At 40.8% G+C, this 19,358-nt stretch overlaps 2 protein-coding genes across 39 annotated transcripts in view; one reads left to right on the top strand and one right to left on the bottom strand.

The window, feature by feature from the left end:
- PLAGL1 (PLAG1 like zinc finger 1) overlaps window positions 1–6,666 on the top strand; it is a 131,670-nt gene extending 125,004 nt beyond the window's left edge. For all 37 annotated transcript variants that reach the window (XM_063631935.1, XM_063631923.1, XM_063631982.1 and 34 more), the window contains one exon: window positions 4,301–6,666. In XM_063631935.1, coding sequence (XP_063488005.1) covers window positions 4,301–5,540 — 1,240 coding nt within the window. In that variant the 3' untranslated portion in view covers window positions 5,541–6,666. The remainder of the gene's footprint in view (window positions 1–4,300) is intronic.
- The window catches only part of ZC2HC1B (zinc finger C2HC-type containing 1B), a 101,307-nt gene that overhangs the window by 16,098 nt on the left and 65,851 nt on the right, over window positions 1–19,358 (bottom strand). Inside the window, exons 7-8 of one of the 2 annotated variants that reach the window (XM_055266287.2) lie at window positions 9,258–9,342; window positions 8,631–8,848 (exon numbers count right to left, since the gene is read on the bottom strand). The exons of the other annotated variant lie outside the window; for it this stretch is intronic. Coding sequence (XP_055122262.1) covers window positions 9,272–9,342 — 71 coding nt within the window. The 3' untranslated portion in view covers window positions 8,631–8,848; window positions 9,258–9,271. Of the gene's footprint in view, window positions 1–8,630; window positions 8,849–9,257; window positions 9,343–19,358 lie in introns of those variants that run through there. 2 annotated transcript variants of the gene reach the window in all.

Here is a 19,358-nt window from a genome sequence, read left to right as displayed (position 1 = left end):
CCAGAGGATCTTTTTAATATCACAGGAAAGACTCCGTGTACATGCAGTGGCTGTGCTGCACAGTACTGGGACTAGTAATGAGCATGGTGTGTGTTTTGTCTGTGCACACTCAGAGCCACACACATAGCGCGCCCACTCACACGTGCTGCTTTTGATACTTGGTTAAGGGAAATGCACCATTTGCCCTTAATTTCATGAAATAAACTTTGAAGTTTCAGCTTTGACTGTTCACATACAAACGCCTGGAGAGAGCCAGGCTTTAAGCAAGTGAGATTTTCCATCTGACTGGTATTACCATAGACCACATTATGAAATCTTGGAGTGACCCTGGAGGAAGGCACTTGAAAGAATTGAAAAGGTGGAAATTATGCTCCTGGCCCTTAAGAATACCACTGTTATACATAATGTAATAAGTTGGTTTTAAAAATTAGCCTGCAAATGCTTACGTATTTTAAAATTCAAACGTCTTCTGTACATGGGCCTCCCTCTAGCTGTCACGAGTAGAAGTATTGAGTGCCGATCACATGCATGATTTTGTTGTAGTGGCTCCCTGTTTTGCATGAAGCTTCTTGTGTGTGCGTAGGGTAAGCGTCCTTACCCAAACATGAGAGCAGCGCTGGCTGCAGCTGAGTCACAGTGAGGACACTAAAACTGTGGATAAAGACTGAGACACATAGAAGAGATCAATGTTTAGAAAAGAAGAATTAGTGGAGTACAACTATTGGGATTACAGTTGACCCTTGAACAACATGAGTTTGAGCTGTGCGGGTCCGCTTATACACAAATATTTTTCAACCAAATGCAGATTGAAAGTACAGTATTTGCAGGGTGTAAAACCTGTGTATACTGAAGGCTGACTTTTCATACACATGTGGTCCACAGGGTGGACCGCAGGACCTGAGTATTTGTGTATTTGGGTATGACGGGTAGAATCAGTACCCCGCATGTTCCGAGAAATAATTTACTATGGGTAAACTGTGCTGAAAAAGAAGTCTTAAGTCATGTTTAGAAGGTAGTTGTTCTGAGCAAGGAAAATGGCTTGTTCAGTTAAGGGTGTAAAGAGAGGCAAAAAGGGAAGCTGTCAGTGTACTTTATGCAAGAACCGCCTTCCCTGCCTCAGCCCCCAGCATTTCTTGCCTCTCGCCTCTCTTGCCTGAAGCAGTGATATAATAAAGGACTGGAAGAGTGTGAGATGGCAGGATGCTTTCGGTTTTGCTTTTTTAAAAAAAAGATGATGCCTGTAATCCCAGCACTTTGGGAGGTCAAGGTGGGTGGATCATGAGGTCAACAGATCGAGATCATCCTGGCCAACATGGTGAAACCCTGTCCTTACTAAAAATACAAAAAATTAGCTGGGTGTGGTGGTACACGCCTGTAGTCCCAGCTACTCGGGAGGCTGAGGTAGGAGGATCGCTTGAACCCGGGAGGCAGAGGTTGCAGTGAGCTGACATCGAGCCACTGCACTCCAGCCTGGTGACAGGGCAGGACTGCATCTCAAAAAAACGATGAGGCAACAGAGGTTGAAGGAAAAAATAACTGACTTGCTTAACCAGAAAACAGAACATGGGTCCCAGTACAGCATATAATGAAACCAGTTAGAGACGGCAACAGGCAAGAAAAGATGATTTGGCAAGGTTGGAGGTCCTAATGTGAGCAATCAACCTCTAAATAATTCTAAGATCACTGACGTGATCCAGATGATACCCAAAGATGGTGGCATTGGGTACTGACTCTTAGGACATACTAAAGCTGTTTTCATGGGTTATAAGGTAAGATGAAAAACTGAGGGAAAGAAACAAGTTGTTGAAGTAATTTCAGCTATAGGATGAGAATGTTCTAGATCAGGATTGTTGCGTAAGTAAGGGATAAATTAAAAGGGAAAGAAGTAGATGCCAGGCAAGGGAAAGAGTCAAGAAATTCAGAAGTGTGGGAGCTAGTGAAGTTTGGAAGGCAGTGGTCTTGCTCAACTACTACTGGGGTGTCAGCCTGCGCCCCACTTACAGATAGTACAGGTGTAGGACAGGAAAGAGTGGGTAGGAAATAACCAGGTGCAGTCGTTAACCTGGTATTGATCTACCCATGGGTGATAAATGAAATCAAATCAGATGAAAATCCTCTATAATGAAAGAAAAGAGAGAGGCACAAACTGACCCGAGAGCTATGGGGTCCCATTCACCAGTGCTGGGCCAAAAAAAAAAAAAAAAAAAAAAAGGCTTAAATACCGAGTGTGTAAGCCAGCCCCCCCTTCATATTTATTCCTGCGATATATATACACATATGGATATCTTGCAGAACTACATGGCTATTTGCCCTCTAACATGCTCTAAAAACCCTTTCTCCAATCTGTGCGTTTATTTAGATAGACCTAGAACGTGGAAACACCAGCACGATCTGATTTCTCAGATGCCCATCTTTTATTGGTGCCTGTCCCTGCCTTACGGTACCCACCATGTTATCATTTATGTGCAAACAAGCTGTGGTGTACTGAAGGGAAGGGATGCACACAGCAGGCTTTTTTTTTTGTGACAGAAGAGGGAGGTATGAGGTTGTACTTTATTTTTAAGAAAATGACAGTTCGATTCAGATTAGCTTTATATTTTTTGAACTGGCTTCCAGTTGACCTCTAGGTGGGGGCCTCCACTCAACAGCTGCTATTGTAGACCCCTCACCAATTCTGGCTCCACAAAACGGGCAGGAATAAACAGTATAGGGCAGATGTTAGCTGAAAGGTGTAATTAAGTATACTTTTGACTTAAACATACTGTCTTAAAGAGATCCTATCTCTTTTATGGAATGAGTTGTTAGAAAATCTTCTGTATCTAATGTGAAAGCTCACAGGGTACAACTGCACTTAAATTGTCAGTTAGGACAAGCTTTAACCTCTCATGACAAAACCCCTAAAGGAGGTATCTGCCCTGAGGGATATGAAGCTACGAGTTGTAATGAAGGATTCTGTTTTATAGGAGATGCTAACATATAGTGCTCTGCATTTTAGTTATTAAAATGAGCCTTTTTAAAGCTTAAGGATGATAAACTCAGGGTTTCCTTATACCACTGAGTTTTTAAAAGCCAGTGTTGAGTTTAGATGTTAGCAATTCAGTGGAACTATGAAAGAGATGGAATTGTGATGGCTTTCCATAACTAATTTCTGCTTCACAAATATAAAAAATAGCTATTTTGAAATTCCAAATTGACTAGACGGACTACGGCTTGTCCCTGAAGCCATTGTTGAAGACAAACTTACAACTCTTATTAGAAGTAGCAGCTTCATATTTAAAGAAGAAAGTCTTTTTGAATTTTGCCAATTAAATTACCAGTGACCTTTAAGAAGTAAGTCGAAGGTGTCTTAGAGGGAAAATTTGAAGTAACAGAGATAGGCAGCAGCATCAGAGATAAGAGCTGATAGGCAAGCATTGAATGAAGGAAATCAAGACAGTGGTGAGACCTCACAGCAGGCAGAGGCTGAGGCTGGAAGCACAGGCAGTGGGCTGATGTTCAGGGTCCTATTAGACACTTTTCTGAGGTTAAGGATGGACTTTTAAAGAGGCTCCTAAGAGTTACATGTCCATGGCCTGAACTTTTTGTCTCAAACAACAGAAGCATAGGAACTAGGAACAATAACCCAAACCTGGGGCTTTATGTTGTTCTGGGTAGCAGGCAAATTGAGTCACTTGAATTTCCAGAGTACAAAAGACCCCTTTAACCCCTTCCTGAAAAAGATTTTTCATGGTCACGTATTTTTAAATACTTGCATACTTGTTCAGAAATCTGTGTACATTAAAAAACATGTCTTTAAGAATATTCTGGCCAGGCACGGTGACTCTTGTCTGTAATCTCAACACTTTGGGAGGCCAAGGAGGGAGGATCGCTTGAGCCCAGGAGTTTCAGACCAGCATGGGCATAGTGAGACCTTGTCTCTACAAAAAAAAAAAAAAATAATTTTCGCCAGGCCTGGTGGTGTGTGCCTGTAGTTCCAGCTATTGGAGAGGCTAAGGTGGGAAGACTGCTTGAGCCCAGGACATTGAGGCCATGATCGTGCCAATGCACTCGAGCCTGGGCAAAAGAGTGAGATCCTGTCTCAAAAAACGTTTTATAGGTGTGAAAAATGTATTATGGCTTTAGTATTGCTTGCTTTTTTAAATTATAAAAGTTTATATATTTGGAAAATATAGGAAAGAATTTTGAAAATTATACCAAGACCCAGAGAAAACTATGAACATTTTGATATAATATTGTTTCTACACCTTTCTTCAGCTCTTAAAACTACTCTCTATTGTGAAATTTCTCCTTCTGCTCCTAGGCATATGGCTACCCATTCTCCCCAGAAATCTCACCAGTGTGCTCACTGTGAGAAGACGTTCAACCGGAAAGACCACCTGAAAAACCACCTCCAGACCCACGACCCCAACAAAATGGCCTTTGGGTGTGAGGAGTGTGGGAAGAAGTACAACACCATTCTTGGCTATAAGAGGCACCTGGCCCTCCATGCGGCCAGCAGTGGGGACCTCACCTGTGGGGTCTGTGCCCTTGAGCTAGGGAGCACCGAGGTGCTACTGGACCACCTCAAAGCCCATGCGGAAGAGAAGCCCCCTAGCGGAACTAAGGAGAAGAAGCACCAGTGCGACCACTGTGAAAGATGCTTCTACACCCGGAAGGATGTGCGACGCCACCTGGTGGTCCACACAGGATGCAAGGACTTCCTGTGCCAGTTCTGTGCCCAGAGATTTGGGCGCAAGGATCACCTCACCCGGCATACCAAGAAGACCCATTCACAGGAGCTGATGAAAGAGAGCTTGCAGACCGGAGACCTTCTGAGCACCTTCCACACCATCTCGCCTTCATTCCAACTGAAGGCTGCTGCCTTGCCTCCTTTCCCTTTAGGAGCTTCTGCCCAGAACGGGCTTGCAAGTAGCTTGCCAGCTGAGGTCCACAGCCTCACCCTCAGTCCCCCAGAACAAACCGCCCAGCCTATGCAGCCGCTGCCAGAATCCCTGGCCTCTCTCCACCCCTCGGTATCCCCTGGCTCTCCTCCGCCACCCCTTCCCAATCACAAGTACAACACCACTTCTACCTCATACTCCCCACTTGCAAGCCTGCCCCTCAAAGCAGATACTAAAGGTTTTTGCAATATCAGTTTGTTTGAGGACTTGCCTCTGCAAGAGCCTCAGTCACCTCAAAAGCTCAACCCAGGTTTTGATCTGGCTAAGGGAAATGCTGGTAAAGTAAACCTGCCCAAGGAGCTGCCTGCAGATGCTGTGAACCTAACAATACCTGCCTCTCTGGACCTGTCCCCCCTGTTGGGCTTCTGGCAGCTGCCCCCTCCTGCTACCCAAAATACCTTTGGGAATAGCACTCTTGCCCTGGGGCCTGGGGAATCTCTGCCCCACAGGTTAAGCTGTCTGGGGCAGCAGCAGCAAGAACCCCCACTTGCCATGGGCACTGTGAGCCTGGGCCAGCTCCCCCTGCCCCCCATCCCTCATGTGTTCTCAGCTGGCACTGGCTCTGCCATCCTGCCTCATTTCCATCATGCATTCAGATAATTGATTTTTAAAGTGTATTTTTCGTATTCTGGAAGATGTTTTAAGAAGCATTTTAAATGTCAGTTACAATATGAGAAAGATTTGGAAAACGACTGGGACTATGGCTTATTCAGTGATGACTGGCTTGAGATAAGAGAATTCTCGAACTGCATGTATCGTGCCAATCTGTCCTGAGTGTTCATGCTTTGTACCAAATTTAATGAACGCGTGTTCTGTAATCAAACTGCAAATATTGTCATAACCAACATCCAAAATGACGGCTGCTATATATAAGTGTTTGTCATATGGAATTTAATCGTAAGCCATGATCATAATGTTAACTAAATAACTTTTATGTGGCACTGCCTAGTAAGGGAACTATGGAAAGGTTTGGATTTCTCCAAATCTGGGAGAATTTTCAAAATAAGAAAACAACCTTTATATGATATATTATGACTAGGCTGTGTATTTCTTTTCAGGGATTTTTCTACCTTCAGGGTTGGATGTAGTTTAGTTACTATTACCATAGCCAACCTGTAGTTTTACATATACAATTTCTTGTGGAGTAATAGAGTTCTCCATTTTACAAAAGCATTTTAAATGTAGTTTGAATATTTTCCACAAGATGCTGCAATGTGAGTTATCACTTCATTTATCTTAAAGAGTAAACTGGTTGTCAGTTACATCTGACAGAAAAAAAAAAAAAAATCACTGTGTAACCAGGTTAAGTGGTAAAATAATCCAGGCGTCAGTCAAAGGCATTTTGCTGACTTTAATATTGATTATATTTTTAACAGGAATTTAAGAAAATATTACTGGAATTAAAAATATATATATATTAAACAAGAATTTTCTTTGCTCTGTCTAGCTTAAACTACTACTCAAGCTGCTTAAGTTCTTAAGTATTGTTTTTAATCACCAATAAATAAGTGCATTTGTAATTCATCAGTCATTATTAGCTTTTATTAAAAGAAGATTATGTTTTACAATGTAACTATAATCTCTTGAATTTGGTATCTTATTAATGAGTTTTAAAGATGTAAAACCTAACCTTTTTTAAAGCTCCATTGTCTTATGTTTTTAGAGGCTTTCTTTTCTTTTCCATAAACATATATCTTACATATAATAAACTTTTCAAATCTTGCAATTTGGCTTGATTAGTTTTTCATACAGCTCCACCTGTGTCAACATGAACTACATACACTCAGATCAGATCAAGAGCGAAAGCACTTCCGGCTCCACCTGGCTCCCTCATGCCCCCTCCTGGTCATTACTTCCCCCACAGAAACTACTGTTTTGACCTCTACTGACCATCTATTAGAAATTTCACTTTTTTTGAGTAAAATAATTATGACTTAAGATGGAAGCTTAGATGCTTCCATTAAATTCACAGCGCTAAGATCTTATTTCTAAAAACACGGTACAATATTTTAAATCATTCTATAATGTGACATAATTTATTTCTAATGTATATATCAGAATACTATCCACCACAGTTTAGTCTAACCTGGGCTTCCATGATCCACTTTTACAATGGTGTTTACCATTAATTTCTAGCCAAATTAGAAATATGTACTTATTTCTTATTGGGATTTCCTCAACGTATTATGCCCCTTAAATCTGACAGGCCTATTTGTTTGTTTTACCGCTAAATAGGGTGGGGGTAGGTAGAGAAAGGGAAGATGAGTTTGTCTGTCTATCCAAGAAGCCTATTGGTCAAATGTGAGAAAACCTGACCCACTCACAGTCCTTAACAATGATGCTGATGACCACTTAAGGGGCAAACAGCTACCCAGGATTGGAACTGAGAAGGAAGTTTAATCTATGAGACCCAGCTGCCAGACAGACCTGGGTCTTTAAACTACAATGAAAGCCGTGGGGAGGAAATGAGACAAAGTGATGTAAGTTATTCCGTTAGTAGGAGTCCACTGCTTGGGGACGTTTAAGTCAGTTCCCATATCCCCTCTTTGTTCTCAGAGGGAAAGCAATCTCCCAGAGCAAAAGGGGAAAGACGAGAGCTCATCTCAGCTAAAACCTCCTGACATCCATTTATAGAAGCTTCCACAGATACTTTTACATGGCTTACCACTGTCTCCTGTGAGTTCCACATCACATACTTGATTTTCCTGAACACAGAACATAACATTTGGAGTTTGGTCCCCAAAATACAGATCGTAAGAATTTCAGATATTCTGCATTACAAGTCGGGGTAGGCTGGGATTCTCCTACTTAAATTTGGACAGAAAGAAATGGTTTAATTGTTCTAATTAAAATTTTACGAAGTTAAGAAAAAGTTCTTGGATTTAAAATTATGAATTAAGTATAACTGACTCTACAAACAGAGGTCTATTGACCCTTAAGATTGCAAAGAGGCTGGGCACAGTGGCTCATGCCAGTAATCCCAGCACTTTGGGAGGCCAAGGCAGGCAGATGGCTTGAGCTCAAGAGTTCAAGACTAGCCTGGCCAATAGCAAAACCCCATCTCTACAAAAAATATAAAAAATTAGCTGGTTGTGGTGGCGCAAGCCTGTGGTCCCAGCTACCCGGGAGGCTGAGGTGGGAGGTACTGCTTGAGCCAAGATAGCACCACTGCAGCCTGGGAGCCTGGGTGAGAGTGAGCTCCTGTCTCCAAAAAAAAAAAAAAAAAAAAAAAAAGACGGTAAAGAGAAGAGAGAGACACTTCCCAACAGAGCTCTGTATAAATCAGTGCTAAAGAAATGATTAGATAGCTTCTGATTTGGCCATGATAAATAAATGGCTTGAGGCCACTGAGAACATTCTTCCCACAGGATGGGAGATTTTGGTAATCTTTTCTCCTCCACTTCAGTGTTTCTTCCCAGATATGGTCTGTGTGACTGGTATGTAAGACACTTACACTTATTTTAAATGTTTATGTATATACTGTGTATAATTAGCTATAATTTAATACTTACTAGATGCCAATATCAAAACTGAGATTTCACAGCTAGTATATAAAATGAAGCCAGTTAAAGATTTTCCTAGTAAGTAAATAATGTTAGTATTCCAATTACTAGTCTACTAAAAGGTTCTAATATCAAAGCAACATTGTCTTTAAAAACCCATCAAATGTCCAATTAAACTTCAAGTGAATTTGAATCATGCATTATACAGGTTGATGTGTTTAATGCTTTTGTTTTGAAAACTTCAAAGGGAGTAAATAAAAATTTGAAGCTAGTTTTACTTGTTCTAAGTGATGCTTCAAGAAGAATCAAGGGTGTATAAACTGGAATCACATCTACCATTCCTTCCGCTTAGGTGGCATTCTCAAGTACGCGACCACCCAGGCTGATGGGTTTCAGGGAGCCAGTCTGAAAGCAGAAAGAAGAGGCATTTACTTTAGAATGTCATTGTTTCCACATTGAGAATGCTAAATAATATAGGCCTCTTTAGACTTTTAATTATTTTACAAACAATTCACACTCTCAGTGAACTATTCTTTGTGAGGGTAAGGTGCTTAGAAAAAGGGACAAGGCAGTAACCTTTCAGGTCAAAAGTGAGGGATCATTCCCCTTTCCTACTAAGTCATGAATCAAAAACTGAATAACCTCTTTAAACTGTACGTTTAACAGAAGAGTCAGTTTCAAGAGCCTACATTTTGTTAACCCAACTTGGAGTTTGTCCAAATGTCTCTTTAGTTTGCCTCATATGCATCCATTCTCTTAAAAGTCATTAACTGGACAGCAACAGCTGGATTAGAGGTGATTTTTTTTTTCTTACCTGGCTTCTAGGAGTTAATCTTTTTTAGAAGATTTACTAAATCCTTGTCTGAGTTTTGCTCCAGAAGCAGGGTCCATAGCTAATCCTTTGCAAACATAAATAGATCTGTTATTATGTCAAAGCAGAACATTACCAAGAAAAAAGACATGATTGTGAAATCCCCACATGGGTTCAAAAGTTTCTATTCTTCCTTTTTTTTTTTTTTTTGGTGGGAGGTGGAGGAGTGTTGTGGAGAGGGCAATGAGGGTGGGGTAGCTATAGACAAATAACCAAATAAGGAAAACAGGGGCTACCTCAGGTGCCTTCTTTCCTCTGCCCTTAACCTCTGTTTATTCATGGACTTTGGACTGCACCTCAGGTGACCCACCCTTTCTATACCAGGACTTTCGACATCCCCTCCGCTATTGCCCCAGCTTTCAAAATGGACCCTGATATTTTGGATCTTCAAATTCTTTGCTAGCTCCCACATGAGAAGACTTTGCTAAGCCTTATGGAAGCATAAGCTGCCTTCCCTGCTTGGGGTTATCTACGTGACAATGGATTCATTCCACAAACAGTATTCTTTTCCCTTGAGCCCAGCAGCGTTGTTAGGTATGGAGATACACAAGTTTATGGATATGGGCACACCACACTATGGCTTAGTTTTGACCACATCGTAGGGGACAGGATTATCAGAGGTTCTTTTTTTGTTAAAAAATAAAAAAGGAACAAGTCCCCTCTGTCCTAAGAAGCCTCCTTTCTACTCAGTGTTTTATGCAGGAGCAATAACAAGGAAATTGTGAATCAAACTCTCAAAGGACATAGGAATAGAAAGAGCTTTCAGTGTTAGTTTTACTGAAGCATAAACTGGTTTTACTTCTGCCAAAGAATCCACAACTGACACTTTGATGCTCAACAGGTTTGCTACACAACTAAATTAGGTAAAGAATAGAATGCTAGTGCAGGTAAAATGCTTAACTTGATAAAAATCCACTGGCTCCAGAAGTAATGTAGAGCTCACACCAGCAAAGCTGTACAAATGCAATCCACTACTAAATATACAAAGCAATGCAGGTCTAGATCCCAGAACTACATGCTCATAGTGACATTAGTCTCTGTACGAAGATCTCAGAGAAGCAGCTTCTTGGCAGTACCTTCCAGTATATCCATACTCATATAACGAAAGCCTCCAGAAAACAGCCACCAGTACACATTTGCTGACTAGGCTATACACTCATTTCCCATCTGAACATTAGAATCTTTTAGGAATGCAAGAAGAGCCACATCTTTTTCGAAAATAATTTCCAAATATGTATCAATAGCCTTAATATTTATATTTTTGGACCCATTTTTCCCAAAGCACACATAGCTTTGGGAAAAAGCTCTGCTCCTTCCTATTAAATAGCTTGTCCATGCTGCTTAACCTCTCTGTGCTTTCCTCATCTGTAAAGTAGAGATATGAATAGTACATCGACCTCCTCACGCTATTGTGAGAATTAAATGAGTTCATACGCCAGTTGCTTAACTGGCATGATAACTTCACTTAATACCAGGTGCTCTTTTGCATTAGAAGTTTTCTTGTGCATATGGAATTTAATCGTAAGCCATGATCGTAATGTTAACTAAATAACTTTATGTGGCACTGGGATCAATAAGACTGTCGGGATCAATAAGGCTGTCGACTCTGGGATCAATAAGGCTGTCGACTTGTACACACATGTATCTCCTCTGGTATGAATTTTAAAACTGTTTTATGTGGGAGGTACAAGGTACTTATTTTACTCAAGAGAGTTGAAGGATGAAAGCCCGAGTTTTAGGAGGCTAACTGCTGTCTAGACGAAAGACAACAACTAGATTTATAATATATGATACCATAAGTAGATATTATTTAAAAATGAAGACAGGGGCAGTGGCTCACACCTGTAATGCCAACACTTTGAGAGGCCAAGGCAGGAGGATTGCTTGAGCCTAGGAGTTCAAGACCAGTCTGGGAAACATAATACCTCACCTCTACAAATAAAAAAAATTATCTGGGTATGGTAGTGCATGCCTGTCATCCCATATACTCAGGAGGCTGAGGTAAGAGGGTCACTTGTACCCAGGAAGTCAAGGCTGTAGTGAGCTATGATCAAGCTACTGCACTACAGCCTGGGCAACAGAGAGATCCTGTCTCAAAAAAAAAAAAAAAAAAAAAAAAAAAAGAGTGACATCAAGTGGCCTAAACTACTGATTGTCAATCTGAATATATTAATAGCAATAACAAAAACCCAACAACAACTTTTTTTTTTTCTTTTTGAGATGGAGTTTTGCTCTTGTTGCCCAGGCTGGAGTGCAATGGCACGATCTTGGCTCACCACAACCTCCGCCTCCCGGGTTCAAGCGATTCTCCTGCCTCAGCCCCCCGAGAAGCTGGGACTACAGGCACGCACCACCACGCCCGGCTAATTTTGTATTTTTAGTAGAGATGAGGTTTCTCCATGTTAGTCAGGCTGGTCTCGAACTCCCAACCTCAGGTGATCCACCCACTTCGGCCTCCCAAAGTGCTGGGATTACAGGCGTGAGCCACTGCACCCAGCCAACAACAACAATTTTTAAAGACCTTTATTTTTATGGGAATAGCATTGTGCAATGAAAAGAAAAAAAAAAAAAAAGACCCTTATGAGCTGCCCTGACCCCTACCACAGAAACCCATGCAAACCCTAATTGGACCTGAGGACAGGGCCACCCACTCTGCTGGCACCAACAGACATTGACTGGGAGCCTGGAGATTGAGCAGCCCTGACCATTACAGCCTGTGCTTGTGCCCACCACTGGGAGGCTGATGACAGGCTTGACCCATGTGGTGTCATGCCCATCAGTGCTTCTGTGCATTGTTGGGGCCTGGGGATCAACTCACCCTGCCTGTGGTCAGCTTCTACCCACTCCTACCAGGTGCCTGAGGGTGAGTCTGCTCAGCCTATTTGTACATGCATACATCATCCACGGACTTGGAGATTGACCCACCCTGCCCACCACCACCAGCATCTGCAGCGTCCGCATACTCCTCCTACAGGACTAAGGATGGGGCCGCCCAGCTCACTACTGCCACCACTAGTACCCTATGGATGCTGCCTAGGAGCCAGAGGGTTGGTCTACCACCATCAATGTTATTGCCAACCCCATGCATGCCACCCAGAAACCTGAAGAGCCATGCACCATCGCCACTGCTGGCACCTGAGCAAGCCATCTGGAGGTCCAAAGATTGGTCTGCCTGGAACTGCTAACACCAGTGCCCATGTATGCCACCTGGGGGCCCAAGGACAGGCAGGCTCAGTCTACTGCTGCCACCACTGAGGCCTGAAGACCAGCCCGCCTGGTGTCCCCATCCCCAGCAAAGCCTCACCACAGCTTCCAATAACAACTGCAGTTTAAGTCACTAAGGAATTCATAGACACCACTGATAGTAATTACAGCCAAAAAATCATGGAGACGAAATTACTGCATGCTCCCAGTATCAAAGCTAAAGTACCCTACCCAACTAACACTATAGATACATATGTAGGAAGAAGTCTGTCCCTATGAAAGCCAATTCAAAAATTGGAAGAAGTGACTGTTACTCCAGATGCATAGATATTGGCATAAGAACACAAGAAACATAAAAATGCAAGAAAATGTGACACCTCCAAAGGAACACAATTCTCCAGCAGCAGATTGCAACAAAAAAATTGATGAAATGCCAGAAAAGGAATTCAAAATCATAATATTAAAAAAGCTTATTGAAAGAGAGGGAAGATGGCAGATAGGGGACAGGGCTGATATGCAGCTCCCACTTGGATGGACAGAACAGTGTGTGGACATTCACTCTGTGGACGTTTGCTCCAGGAACAACTGCAGGGGCATACCAGGAAAAACAAAAGAAATCACAGGTCATTTGAAAGAAGTGGCAGGCTATTGCAAATTCTGCAAGGCAGGTGAAAATTTGTAAGTTCTCAAAGTCTGAGAGGGGAAACATCTGCTTCCAAGCACACGTCCCCACTGAGGAACCTTAAAATCCAGATTACGGGAGAAGAATTTAGCCTTACCTAGAGCTAAAATGGATTTGCTGTGAAATGTAAAAGTAGAAGCAGCAGTGGGACAAGCCTTGTAGGCAGTCCCATTCTCCAGCTCAAGCCCAGGGAAGCCATCCCTGACTCTATCTCACAGGGGCCCTCAGGGAAGGCAACTGGCAGAATTTGAGGGGGATCACAGGGTGAAAGAAGCTTCCAACTGAACTTTGTAATAATTTTGACTGGGTGTAAACCCTCTTGAGAAGAATCTGGGGGCAAACAGGAACTGTTGCAGAAAGCACAGTGGAGACACGGTTGACAGTGTGGCAGATTGGCAAAGGTGTGGCCTGAAAGCAGTGCTTGCTTCCTCAGTGGGGAAACTTAGATCCTGGGACTAGATCTGAGTCCCAGGCTGCAGGCTGCCTAGAAATAAACTCGGCATTGTTAGCAGGGCATGGTGGAAGTGAGACTGGTCTTGCCAACTGTGTGGGAGCTGGGTGAGGCCTGTTGCTACCAGCTTTCCCCCACTTCCCTGGTGACAGAGGCAGCCATAATTCCCTCTGGAATATAACTCCACTGGCCCAAGAACCATCCCCTGATCTCCCCACAGTGGCCACAGCAACCCCCACCCAAGGAGAGTCTGAGCTCAAACCTACCTAATCCTGCCTGTACCTGATGGTATTTCTCTACCTGGTCCAATAGTGAATCACAAAAAAACATAAACTCTTGGGAGCTTTATGATCCCATCCATCACCTGAGAAGCCTGAATACTTGTCCTGGCCAAATTAGAGCAAGCTTATATCCCATCTACTATTGCAGCTGGCACACTCTCAAAAGCACCACCTCCTGGCTCAAAGTCAACCAACTCAGAACATTATATCAACTCATAACAGAACAACCCTGCTCTAATGAAGGAAAAAACAACAGCTAATTCCACTGCCTGCAACATCCTGGCTAACCAGTGGTCCTGAGTCTGTCCACATGACAACTTCACTGCTAGCATAACCAGCATTCAAGAAAGACAACAGAGTAAACATATTTATAACCAAGGACTCTCACAGAGTCTACCTGACTCCCCTGCCACCTCCATCAGAACAGGTGCTGGTATCCAGGGCTGGTAGACCTGAAGACAAATTGCATCACAGGACTCTGCAGACATTCCCCAGAACCAGCTAATAGCCTGGTAGCCCTGCTGGGTGGCTAGACCTAGAAGAGCAATAACAATCACCACAATCTGGCTCCTAGGGAAAGGGGGAGGGTACCACATCAAGGGATCACCCTGTGGGACAAAAGAATCTGAACAGCTGCCCTCGAGTTCCAGATTTTTCCACTGAAATAGTGTATCCAAATGAGAAAAAATCAGAAAAGTAATTCTGGCAATATGACAAAACAAGGTTCTATAACACCCCCAGAAGACCACACCAGCTCCCCAGCAATGGATCCAAACCAAGAAGAAATCTCTGAACTGCCAGATAAAGAATTCAGAAGGCTGATTATTAAGCTACTCAAGGAGATACCAGAGAAAGGTAAAAGCCAACTTAAATAAATTTCAAAAACAATACAGGATATGGAGGAAAAGTGTCTCAGAGAAAAAGATATCATAAAGAAAAAACAATCACAACTTCTGGAAATGAAAGACACACTTAGAGAAATACAAAATGCACTGGAAAGTTTCCACAATAGAATCAAACAAGTAGAAGAAACAACTTTAGAGCTTAAAGAAAAGGCTTTCAAAGTAACCCAGTGAGACAAAGAAAAAACATTTCTTTTAAATGATTAAAGCCTCCAAGAAGTTTGAGATTATGTTAAACAGCCAAACCTAAAATAATTGGTGTTCCTGAGGAAAAAGAGAAATCTACAAGTTTGCAAGACATATTTGTGACGATAATTGAGGAAAACTTCCCTGAGCTCACTAGAGATCTAGACATCTAAATATAAGAAGTTCAAAGAGGCTAGGTGCAGTAGCTCACACCTGTAATCCCAGCACTTTGGGAGGCCAAGGTGTGAGGATCACCTGAGGTCAGGAGTTCGAGACCAGCCTGGCTAACATGGTGAAACCCTGTTTCTACTAAAAATACTAAAACCTAGCTGGGTGTGGTGGTGCACACCTGTAGTGCCTGTAATCCTAGCTACTTGGGAGGCTGAAGCAGGAGAATCGCTTGAATCCGGGAGGTGGAGGTTGCAGTGAGCCGAGATCACACCATTGCACTCCAGCTTTGGGCAACAAAAGTGAAACTCCGTTAAAAAAAATAATAATAAAAAAAGAAGAAGAAGAAGTTCAAAGAACACCTTGGAAATTCATCACAAAAAATAATCACCTAGGCAAACAGTCATCAGGTTATCAAAAGTCAAGACAAAAAAAAGAATCTTAAGAGCTCTGAGGCAAAAGCATCAGGTAACCTATAAAGGAAAAGATATCAGATTAACAACAGATTTTTCAGCAGAAACCCTATAAACCAGATGGGATTGGGGTACTATCTTTTGCCTCCTCAAACAAAATAATTGCCAGCCAAGACTTCTGTGTCCAGCAAAACTAAGCATCATAAATGAAGGAGAGATAAAGTCTTTTTCAGACAAACAAATGCTGAGAGAATTCACCACTACCACGCCAGAACTACAAGAACTGCTAAAAGAAGCTTTAAATCTTAAAACCTCAAAATACACCAAAATAGAACCTCTTTAAAGCATAAATCTCACAGGGCCTATAAAACAATAATGAAATGAAAAAAACAAAACAAACAACAACAAAAAACCCCACAAGGTATTTGGGCAACATCTAGCATGAAGAATAAAACAGTACCTCACATCTCAATAATAATGCTGAATGTAAATGGCCTAAATGCTTCACTTAAAAGGTAAAGAATGGCAGAATGGACAAAAATCCACCGATGAAGTACCTATTGTCTTCAAGAGACTCAGCTAATGCATAAGGACTCACATAGACTTAAGGTAAAGGAGTGGAAAAAGATATTCCATGCAAATGGAAACCAAAAGCGAGCAGGAGGAGCTATTCTCATATCAAACAAAACAGATTTTAAAACAACAACAGTTAAAAAAGACAAAGAGAGACATTATATAATTATACAAGGATCAGTCCAATGGAAAATATCACAATCCTAAGAAAAGAGATGCATTACACTAATAGTGGGGACTTCAGCACTCTACTGACAGCACCAAACAGATCATCAAGACAGAAAAATCAACAGAGAAGCACTGGACTTAATCACTGTAGACCAAATGGACCTTACAGACATTTACAGAATATTCTACCCAATAACTGCAGAATATACATTATTCTCATCAGTGCATGGAACATTCTCCAAGACAGACAACACGTTACGCAACAAAATAAGCCTCAGTACATTTTAGAAATTGAAATCATATCAAGTATCTTCTGAGACCACAGTGGAATAAAACTATAAAGTGATTCCAAAAGAAACTCTCAAAACTATACAAATACATGAAAGTTAAACAACCTGCTCCTGAATGATTTTTGGGTTAATGACAAAAGAGAAAGATTTACATTTTTGAAACAAAAGGAAACAGAGACACAACATATCAAAACCTTTGACAAACAGCAAAAGCAGTATTAGCATTAAACACCTACATTAAAAAGAAAGATCCTGAATTAACATCATAATGTTACACATCAAGAAACAAAAACAAAGAAACAAAAGAAACAAACCAAACCCAAAGCTAGCAGAAGAAAAGAAATAACAAAGCTCAGAGCAGAACTAAATGAACTGGAGACCAAAAACACAATACGAAAGATCAAGAAAACAAAAAGTTGTTGACTTGAAGAAATAAACAAGATTGGTAGACCACTAGGTCAACTAACCTAGGAAGGAAGAAAGAAGATTCAAATAAGCACAATCAGAAAAGAAAAAGGAGACATTACAACTGATACTACAGAAATGCAAAAGATCATCAGAGACTACTATGAATATTTATATGCTCACAAACTGGAAAACTTAAGGGGATACATTTGTGGAATTTATACAACCTCCCAAGATTGAACCAGGAAGAAATGGAAATCCTGAGCAGAACAATAACAAGTAGTGAGATATGATTAGTAATTTAAAAATATCTCCCTCAAATAATAACAACAACAACAACAACAACAAAAGAGCCCAGGAGCAGACAGATTCACAGCCAAATTTTATCAGACATAAAAGAAGTGCTACCAATCCAACTAAAATTGTTCCAAAACACTGAAGAGGAGGGACTCTTCCCTAACTAATTCTACAAAGTATCACTTTGCTACCAACATCAGTAGAGAACACAACAAAAAAAGAAAATTACAGACTATTATCTTTCATGAACATAGGTGCAAAAATCCTTAACAAAATACAAGCAAACAAAATCATACAGCACATCAAAAAGATAATACAATATGATCAAGTGGGTTTTGCAAGGGATGCAAGGATGGTACAACATATGCATGTGATTCATCACATCAAGTGAATGAAAAACAAAAACCATATTATCATCTCAATAGATTAGAAAAAGCATTTGATAAAACTGACCATCCTATCATGATAATAACCCTCAACAAACAAGGCATAGAAGGAACATAGCTCAAAACAATAAAAGCCATGTATAACAAACCCATAGCCAATAACATACTGGGAAAAAGTTGAAAGAATTTCCCCTAAGAACTAGAACAAGACAAGTATGTCCATGTTCACCACTGCTATTCAGCACAGTAAAGGAGGTCCTAGCCAGAGCAATCAGGCAAGAGAAAAAAATAAAAGCCATCAAAATGGGAAAAGAGGAAGTCAGATTATCTTTGTTTGCTGATAAAATGATATTATATCTAGAAAACCCTAAAGACTCCTCTCCAAAAGACGGCTAGATTTGATAAACGAATTCAGTAAAGTTCCAGGATATAAAATCGACAAAAATCAGTAGCATTTCTATACAGCAATAATAATCATGCTAAGAACCAAATCAAAAGTCAATCCCATTTCCAAGAGTTAAAAAAAAAACAAAAATCCTAGGAATACATTTAACCAAGGAGTGATAGATGTCTACAAGGAAAACTACAAAATACTGATGAAAGAGAGTTAAGAGGACACAAATAAATGGAAAAACATTCCATCCTCATAGAGTAGAAGAATCAATGTTGTTAAAATGACCATATTGCCCAAAGCAATCTACAGACTTAATACAATTCCTATCAAAATAACAACGACATTTTTCACAGAATTAGAAAAAAAAATCCTAAAATTCATATGGAACTGAAAAGAACCCAAATAGCAAAAGCAGACATAACATTACCTAACTCCAAATTATACTACAAGTCTATAGTAATCAAACAGCATGGTACTGGTATAAACATAGACATCTAGATCAACAGAACAGAAGACCCAGAAATAAAGCCACATACCTATAGCCAACTGATATTTGACAAAGTTGACAAAAACATACACGAGAGAAAGGACACCCTACTCAATAAACGGTTCTGGGAAAATTGTATAGCCACATGCAAAAGAATGAAACTGGATTTATCTGTCACCATATACAAAAATTAAGATGAGTTAAAGACTGAAATGTATGATGCGAAACTAAAAATTCTGGAAGAAAACCTAGGAACAACTCTTCTGGACATTGGCCTACACAAAGAATTCAAGACTAAGATTTCAAAGCTAATGCACCAATTACAAATATAAACAAATGGGACTTAATTAAACAAATGCTTCTGTAGAGTAAAAGAAATAGACAATGAACAGACAACCTACAGAATGGGAGAAAATATTTGCAAACTATGCATCTGACAAGGGACTAATATCTGGAATCTACAAGGAATTCAAAAAAGTCAACAACAAAAAAAAGCATTAGGAAGTGAGCAAAGAACGTGGACAGACATTTTTCAAAAGTAAACATAAAAATGCCCAAAAAGCATATGAAAAAATATCCAACATCGCTAGTCATTGGAGAAATGCAAATTTAAACCATAATGAGGTGCCATCTTACACCAGTCAGAAAGGCTACTGTTAAAAAGTCAAAAAATAACAGATGTTGGCAAAGATGCAGAGAAAAGGGAACACTTATATACTGTTGGTAGAAATGTAAATTAGACAACCTCTATGGAAAA

This window comes from Symphalangus syndactylus, chromosome 2, assembly GCF_028878055.3.
Source record: "Symphalangus syndactylus isolate Jambi chromosome 2, NHGRI_mSymSyn1-v2.1_pri, whole genome shotgun sequence".
In the NCBI taxonomy this organism is placed as follows: Eukaryota; Metazoa; Chordata; class Mammalia; order Primates; family Hylobatidae; genus Symphalangus; species Symphalangus syndactylus.
This window is presented reverse-complemented; position numbering and strand designations above follow the sequence as displayed.